This window comes from Aulonocara stuartgranti (genome assembly GCF_965226115.1).
Source record: "Aulonocara stuartgranti genome assembly, chromosome: 7".
Lineage (NCBI taxonomy): Eukaryota > Metazoa > Chordata > Actinopteri > Cichliformes > Cichlidae > Aulonocara > Aulonocara stuartgranti.
In genome coordinates this window covers 8,167,428-8,176,694 of record NC_138945.1, presented here as the reverse complement: position 1 = coordinate 8,176,694, position 9,267 = coordinate 8,167,428, and the positions used below count along the sequence as shown (strand labels likewise).

General features: G+C 38.3%; 1 protein-coding gene across 1 annotated transcript in view; it reads right to left on the bottom strand.

Annotated features, from left to right (window-relative positions):
- Positions 1-5,662: 5,662 nt before the first annotated feature.
- mvb12ba (multivesicular body subunit 12Ba) overlaps positions 5,663-9,267 on the bottom strand; it is a 30,369-nt gene continuing 26,764 nt past the window's right edge. Inside the window, exons 9-10 of the mRNA XM_082539605.1 lie at positions 9,031-9,090; positions 5,663-8,786 (exon numbers count right to left, since the gene is read on the bottom strand). Coding sequence (XP_082395731.1) covers positions 8,700-8,786; positions 9,031-9,090 — 147 coding nt within the window. The 3' untranslated portion in view covers positions 5,663-8,699. The remainder of the gene's footprint in view (positions 8,787-9,030; positions 9,091-9,267) is intronic.

The window sequence follows — 9,267 nt, the reverse complement described above, 5'->3', positions numbered from 1 at the left end:
CTGGTCGTTCGATGTACATCAGCCCGATTTACAGCACGGTATATTACCGCATATGGCAATTTAAGATTAATAACAATCTGAAATGCTGGAAAAATCTTCCCATCACATTATTAGGGTGAATAGCTACCATTAAAATTAAAGCCTTACCCCAAGTTATTATTTTTCTCAATTATCCCATTCAAACCACATCCATATGGTTTTAGACTCCAACATTATTAAGTTTTACTGGAAAAACAAAAGAGCCCAAATCAGTCTTTTCACTCTTCATAAAAACAAATGTACAATACAGTAAAATATATTATAAGATAATTCGCTTGGATAGAATTAGATAGATTATAATAACATTAAACTTTCAGACCTCCCCTTTATTACCGTTACAATTAAACGTCATAACTGCTTCCAAGCTGGTAAATCTCCACTACCAGGTGATCTCCTGGCAATAATGTCACTGGTCCCCCAAACTTACTATCCCCTACTCCACCTGCTTTCCTTTTTAATGCAAATCACTAATCCTTCTTTTCACCAGCTTGGAGGTGTCATGGTGAAGGGGGAGGGGGGGGGGGGGGTGTCCTTATATCTCACACTGTTCTGCTCTTCTCTCTCTCTCTTCAGTTCACTTGGGGCCTGGTCCTCTGTGATTCTTGGGGGAGGGGACTGGCCTCTCCTGGTGGATCCATGGGGGATGGCATGTGCTGGATGGCTGCATGGGGGCTAAAGTGCATTTCACAGGTGATTTCCTCATACTTTAAAGGGATAGATGAGGTGCAAGAGATTGGGGGTTGTACGGCAGGAAAAAGGTGGGGGTTGGTAGATCCTGTCAACTCTCTTCTTCCCTGTGCTGCTAATTACCTATGAAGTATGAGGTAATCTTTAATTAAGCCTTCAGGACTTATCTGTTGCCCCTCAAACACTTGTCTTCTGTGCTTTCAGAAAACATGGATGTGTTATTCTTTTTCAGATGAGAAGCTTCAGCATAATGACAAAAATTCCAGACAAGAATTCCCCAAAAATTGAGAAAAAAAGATGAAAAGAAAAACAAGTTGAAAATGAAAATTTCCATAGTTTCAGTTTCAGAAAACTCAGATACATTTGAAAAGTCTTGAAATTAGTTTTACAAAAACATATACAATGGAGTTAGTGACTGACTGAGAAAAATTCTATACATCTTAAACATATACACAATATTGCTAAAAATATTCACTTTTAGTGATATCCCATTCTTAATCTGCAGAGATTAACATGACTTCTATCCACTCTCTACATGTATAATAGCCCCAACTCTTCTGTGAAAACTTTCCACAAGGTTTAGGAATTTATGGGAATTTTTGACCATTTTTCCAGAACCGCATTGCTGAGGTCACCCACTGGTGTTAGATGAAAGGTCCTGGCTCACAGTCTCTGCTCTAATTCAACTCAAAAGTGTTCTGTTGGGTTGAGGTGAAGACTCTGTGCAGGCCAGTCAAGTTCTTCCACACCAGACTCACTCATCCATGTCTTTATGGACCTTGATTCATTTGTGCACTGGTGTGCAGTCATGTTGGAGCAAGAAGGGGCCATCACCAAACCCGTCCTACAAATTTAGTAGCATGAAATTGTGCTTTTCTCTGTAAACGATGAAGGTTGCACAGACAGAAATGTTGTAACTGAATAAAAACAGTGGTAAGCAGCAGTTATGTTATTATATTATGTTTTTCTACATTTTCTTTCTCTAAGCACTTGTCGTTTGATTCAGGTGTGCAGAGGTTTTCCTAAAATTAGCATGAAATTGTGCAAAATGTCTTCTATGAGTTCTAACAGTTCCTTTCACTGTAACTAAAGGACTATGCCAAACTCCTGAAAAAAGCAACAAAAAAACCTCCACACCATAACCCCTGACCACCACCCAACTTTACACTTGGCACAATGTAGTCAGACTGTTCTTGTATTTTTCTCGTACTACTAAGAGTACATCTTGGAGGGGTGAGTGGAGAACAGCTTGTTTATTCTCATTTATCAACGCACATCACCATTTTTCTGATCCTGCACTCTCAGTGTAACCAGGACCAAGCAACTCCTGCCCCCAAAAGTTGATTCTGTTCATCTGGACGTAGCGTTTTCAGTGGGAGAAATGTTTCATCACTCATCTAAACCACTTTTTCATTCTCAGCTGACTGCAGGTTTCCCCAGTATTAGAAACAGTAAATTTGCACAATGACTGAAACTAGCACTACTGAAGGAACAATGGGCTGGGAGGTCAGTTCCTTGATCATTAATATGCAAATTGTCATGACCATTGATCAACAATGACAGATCAAAGCTCATTGATCAAAGACCACTAATCAATGGCATTTCACAGAGAGTTGGGGAATGGCTGCAATCACAGCATTGTAAGATGGCGAAAGATGTACCCTTAGGCCCCCTCCACGATTCAGAGATGGTCTTTCCTTTTTCACGTAAATGGCCTCCTTGACTCCCTGCTCAAACCAGGCGATGATAAGATAAGATAAGATAAGATAGAACTTTATTAATCCCTCGGGTGGGTTCCTCTGGGAAATTCGACTTCCAAAAAGCACAGCAACGACCGAAGTTACAGTTACAGAATTGTTATATATATATACATATATATACATATACATATATATACATATACATATATATATATACACATATATATATACACATATATACATACACATATATACATACATATATATACATACATACATATACATACATATACATACATATACATACATATACATACATATACATACATATACATATATATACATACATATACATATATATACATATATATACATACATATATACATACACATATATATATACATATATATATACACATATATACATATATATATACACATATATACATATATACATACATATATACATATACATATATACATATACATATACACATATACACATACATATACACATATACATATACATATATGTATATATATATATATATGTATATATATGTGTATATATATGTATATGTATATATATGTATATATATATGTATATATATATATATATATATATATATATACATATATACACACACACACACACACACACACACACACACATATAAATACAGAGACAAATATAAATAAAATATACAAAGGGGATAAATAGAATAAATAGGAATAAAATATAAAAATACAAGTGAATTGCACATTTCAAGTATTGAGTCTATTGCACTGTTGACTATTTACAAAAAGTATTGCACAAGGTATTGTACAGTGAGGTGAAGAGGCACTACAGCTTAGTTGTTCCCCCCTCCTTTGTCCTCCTGTTTCCCCTCCCTCTCCCCTCCAGAGAGGAGTTAAACAGTTTGATGGCGTGTGGGACAAAGGAGTTTTTAAGTCTGTTAGTTCTTGTCTTGGGGAGAAGCAACCTGTCACTGAACAGACTCTTCTGATTGTTTATGGCCGTGTGCAGAGGATGCCCAGCATTGTTCATAATGTCCATCAGTTTCTTTAATGTCCTTTTCTCTGCCACTGTCACCAGAGTGTCCAGCTTCATGCCGACCACAGAGCTAGCCTTCCTGATCAGTTTCTCCAGCCTGGATGAGTCCCTCTTTGCTGTGCTGCTCCCCCAGCACACCACAGCATAGAAAAGTACTCCAGCAACCACCGACTGGTAAAACATCCTCAGGAGCTTCCTGCAGATGTTAAAAGACCTCAGCCTCCTGAGGAAGTACAGTCGAGCATGAATCAAGACGTCTTTGCATCCTGCTTACCACCTATTTGACCTGCTGCCCTCCGGTCAGCACCTCAGGTCAATCACGTCCCATACCTCCAGACTTACAACCGGCTTCCTCCTCTGGGCCATTTGGACTGTTAGTATAAGGTGTCCATTTCCTGACTGAGATTAGTTGGAGGCTGCACACAGGATTTGTAACAAGTCTGCAAAAACCAAGATGTGGTCCAATCTACCATGTGTTGGTGAGGCAGTAGCTCTATAAGCTTCTTTGACAATGAAGATGAAGATCAAGGGCTTCATTTGATCTCGTAGGACAGTCAAGACGTGTGAATCCAGTCAGGTAGGACGAGAGAATTTTATGTCAATAGCACCTTTAGAATTATACTTACATATGCATGAATGTATACACACACACACACACACACGTCAGAATCACTGTCCAGGATGAGGCAACAAACATCCACAAATACATCAGGAAGATGGACACAACTTACCACGTTCTTATGGAAGGACAGGCCCCCTGCACAGTGTGTAACACCAGCAGACAGAGGAAGTGGCTCACATTCACTAATCATGGCAGCATAGGAAGAAGCTTTTATGTTTAGAGGTAGGGGTGTACCACAGCAGTTAAGACCCCAGGTGCAGGCTGCTCTAGCAGCAGGGTGAAAGATGGTAGCAGGAAGGGCATACATGGCACGCCATATCCAAGTGACTGACGTAGTATACAGAACCATCTGTGCCTGGAAATCAAAACTTCAACATGGGTGGTCGAGAATGACAGCTAGGATTCTGTGGGACTTCCAGATACAGACATACAAACTGGTGACGGCTAATCAACCGGACATAGTAATGGCAGACAGGTAGAGGAAGACGGCCACAGTGAAAGATGTAGCTATACCGAATGACGATGATAATCAGGAATAAGGAACACAAGAAGCTGATGAAGTACCAAGGCCTGAGAGCAGAACTTGAGAAGATGTGGAGGGTGAAGTTAACAGTGGTGCCAGTGGTAATCACAGAACTCTTTGTAGTGACCCCCAAGCTAGGCGAGTGGCTCCAGTAGATTGCAGAAACAACATCCAAGATTTCTATCCAGAAGAGCGCAGTCCTAGGAACAGCAAAGATGTAGAGCAGTGGTCCCTTTTTTGCACCACGGACCGGTTTATGTCTGACAATATTTTCACGGACTGACCTTTAAGGTGTCGTGGATAAATACAACAAAATAAAACCAGTACCAGAAAACCCAAAATTTATTCACAACACACGGGAATAAAACCCAGAGAAAACGAGTTAACGATTTAAAAAAAACCCAAAAAAACGATAAAAAGCAAGCACCCTGAAAACCATAAATATCACGCCCGAGCCTCAAGTCTTGCGGCCCGGAACCAAACCCGGGGGTTGGGGACCGCTGCTGTAGAGGATACTGGTAGAGGACCTGACCTTGAAGGACCGATCACTCTGAGGGGTGAGGGGAATTTTTATAAGGACTTCAGTTCATCACACTTTATTAAAAGTTAATCAAACACAAATTAAGCTAATGTTGTTTTGTTCAAAGCTTACTAAATGAAACGATTTTGAGACAAATTGATCACTAAAAATATTAACATTAACTGCAATACTGAAACCACTGAACCCAACATGTCACCATGCATACTATTAATACATTAAAGAGATTATTTGTAGTTAATAGTTACATTACTTAGCAAATGAATACTGCAGCCCACCAGGCTGGAAGTAAACAAAGTTGAGAAATATACACGTGTAGCTTATCACACAGCAGGCAGTTACGCACAGCTGAAATACACAGAGCTTCACATAGCCATTTGTCTAACCCTATTAATTTCAGCAGTATAATTAAGTTTCATAGGACACACTGGAAAAAAGAATTTATTTAAGACCAAGTAGGTGCTATACTGAAATACTGACAAAGTAAACAAACAGCAAAAGGAGTTACTCTATTTAATGACTTGATATATTGCAAACATTTTTTCTTGTCACATATGACCTGTGGAAAAAAATAAAAATCAGCAAAATTAAAACTGATTTAATTTTCTTTACATAATCGGTGATGCTACATCATGTGTTTTAAGAAGATGGTGGACAGACTGACCTTCACAGACACCTGTTCAGGCTGAACATAAGGTCAATAATAAGAGCCCAACTTATACTGGCCTATCACATGTTTCTATTAGTGTACATTTTGTTCGATATGAGGAAACATGAAACTTTTTCCTATTACAGGACAGACATGGAGATAATTAAGCTTAATTAACATGAGATAAATTATCACACAATTAGTTTCAAATCCATTTTGTTCACATCAAAGTTGAGAATTAAGTGAACCACTTATTTTCCCTTTAAAAAAAAAAAAATTATAATAGGCCTTTTTAGTGTATTACAGATTCAAAGTATCAAACAGCAATAGTCTACAAATAAAAGTTTCCAATATGACCTTTTTGTAGCAGTTCATAAGAATACAATACGCCAGAGAATACCTCATCTACATGACACATATCCTACTTATTCTCCTGCTTTTCTCTAAACATCTCAAAGGCTCAATGTATAATGTAGGTAGTAAAGAAAAACAAACAAAGTAACTAACTGATACTTATTTTATCTGGTGGTTTTAATAATAGTGGTTAGTGCTATAGACAATTAAAAAATAAAAATAGTTATTTGCATATAACCAGTGGTGACTCTAATCAGGGTCAAAATTCCATAAAGTCACATGGTTCTGAGTTGGTCTTTATTGTCATCACATGTGAAATAGGTGATTTTAATATTAATGGTCAAAAGTTTTGGAACACCCCAATTATTTCAGTTATTTATTGGAATTCAAGTTGCTTAAGTCCAATGAATAACTTGAAATGGAACAAAGGTAAATGGTGAACCGCCAGAGGTTTACAAAAACAACACCAACACCACCCCTACTCCAAACTGAAAAATAAGGTACATTTCAGAGTTATACAAGAGGCCTTTTTTCAGGAAAACAAAAATGTGTTAACAATTTAAAGCTGTTCTACAGCAATGGTGGTTTATGGAGCCTTGAAAGCTGGTGCTACTAATTCCTACAGGTGTTCCAACTTTTCTGGATTACTTCCAACCCCTCTGTCTGCATAAAAGCAGTGTTGGAACACATTGTGTTACCATATTCTCGTGAGCATCAGTTGAAAAAGGCATCGCAATGGAAGAGAGACAGACCATCAAAATGTATGTCTTCCTACAGAGAAACTGCAAAGAAAGGCGTCAATGAGTACAGTTTTCTCCACCATCAAAAGTCACTCAGAAACTGGGGTAAACTCTGACATGAAGAGGTCTGGCAGACCCAAAGCCACAAATGAATCAGAGGACAAGTTTCTGAGAGTTAACAAGCTTGCATGATAGATGGCTCACAGGACAACCCAACCCTTTCGAGCACAGCTTAATAGTGATCGTAGCAGGCAAGTCTCAGTTTCAACTGAAGACTTCAGGCTGCAGGTTTGACAGGACGAGTTGCAGCAAGAAAGACACTGCTAAGACGTCAGAATAAGAGGCTTGCCTGGGCCGCGGCTACCACAACATTCTGTAGCGCCATGCAATAGCCTCTGGTATGTGCCTAGTTGGTCAGGGGTTAGCACAATCTCCAGACTTAAACCCCATCGAGCTGGTTTGGGTACCACACATTTATGGGAACTTATTTAACACATATGGGAAGAACTTTATGAAGAATATTTGATTTCTAATGTAGAAAGAAAGCCATGGGTATGTTCAGCTGTTATATCTGCCAAAGGCTTCTACTTTGATGAGTGAAAAATTTAGAATAAGTCCTTATTTGTACAAGGCTTTCATTTCAGAGTGCAATGAGACATTAAACTGAATCATTTTCAACAAAAACTGGAAAAATTGGGGTATTCTAAAACTTTTGACCAGGAGAGTAAAATTCTGTACACACGTTCCATAACCAATGTACTAAAATAAAACTCTTTGCAATATTATACTTTTACTGGAGCATCCATTTCTGATATAACACCAATGAAGATGAAGGAAACGATGAATATAGCTATGATATTGTTGAGATATAAGGACTAACTATCAGTGCTTTTTAGCTAAAATGTGTGAGGTTTGCTCAATGTTACTCATTCAGTGAAAAGATGTATCAATAAAACATCTATATGCATGCAAAGTAAGGTATTAGAGTATGGTATAAATAGAAAATCTTGATGTGAATACTCCACACAGTGAATATTAGCTGTAGTCATGGTTCTGTCGGGCAAGCTGCTACCTCACAGAAAGAGAAGAAGTGGTTTACAGAATATCTACAGCAATTAGGAAGCACAATAACAACCTCAAAACACAAAAGTGCACTCACAGTCACACCAGTAAATGGCAATACATCTAGAAAACAATGAAAAGCATTTCCCCATCAAGAAGACAAGCTCAACAACAAAACTTAAAGTCACAGTTTTCTTTTAAATTTCTGACACCCTAAGGTGCCTTTATGGTGCGCTTTGATTCAGAACAGTCCATGTCATAAACGAAAAAGGCAACATGACTGGTGTGAGATCCAACAGAAGTCCTCCATGAAAAAAGTACCGTGTGATCCTTTTATCTTATTTCTAACAAGATCTTTTGATGGGACAAGGTTATTTTTTTTCCACCACAATACGACACTTGACCATTTTTCACTTAACAAAAATGTATTTTTGAAGTCATTCGAGTGAGATACTGAAGTATCTCGATGAGCATAAAACGTGTTTTCTTGTCCCAGCTCTGCAGTGTAGTAGTTCGAGTCTGACTGAATTCCATTGTTTTCCATTTCAACAGCACACAGAGGGCCTACAACATGTCCCAGAAGTTAGAAAATCCACAATTTTCGTTGGGAATCTTTCTTTTCATTTACAGATTGAATATCCCCGTTGTAGGTATGTTCTCAGTAGTTGTGTGCACTTCTCTCCGGCTGCTGTCTATAGTGTGGCGATGACTGTTGTTCATATAAGAGATGCTTAGGCCTCAGAACTCAGAGAGGTCCGTGTTGGACTTGGAGGGAGGCGAGCCGCTGCACTATGCTCTGTGCGGAAACTGTAATCATACTTACATAGGGAGAGTTGCATATTATTACTAATTAGTATGGTCTAACAAATTTTCTTATTGTTCACTAAAATCATAATTTCATTTACCTATCTGCAAAATACAGTGTTGATTAACAATCATATACAGTAATTTATTAATCCTCTAGTGGACAATCTGTACTTAAGCAAATACTACTTCATTATTCATCTCTGGAGACCATAAATTATACTATGAGAAATGTAACAAAGTCTTATGTCTACTCACCTCCTTTTCAATCTCAGCCAGTGATTTAATTGTAATACCCATCAGATCCACCTGCTGCAGCTGTACATGGAGAACAGGAATGCTGAGATGTGTGAACAAGCTCAACTTCAAGCATGTTGCAATTGTGTGAGAGTAGTGTTGGGAGACTTGTATTACTACAACGTGACTTATTTGAAGGGTTAAGTCGAATAAAAGTTTGCCATTTTTCTAGGTGCAGTCTGAACATTGTGATAGAGG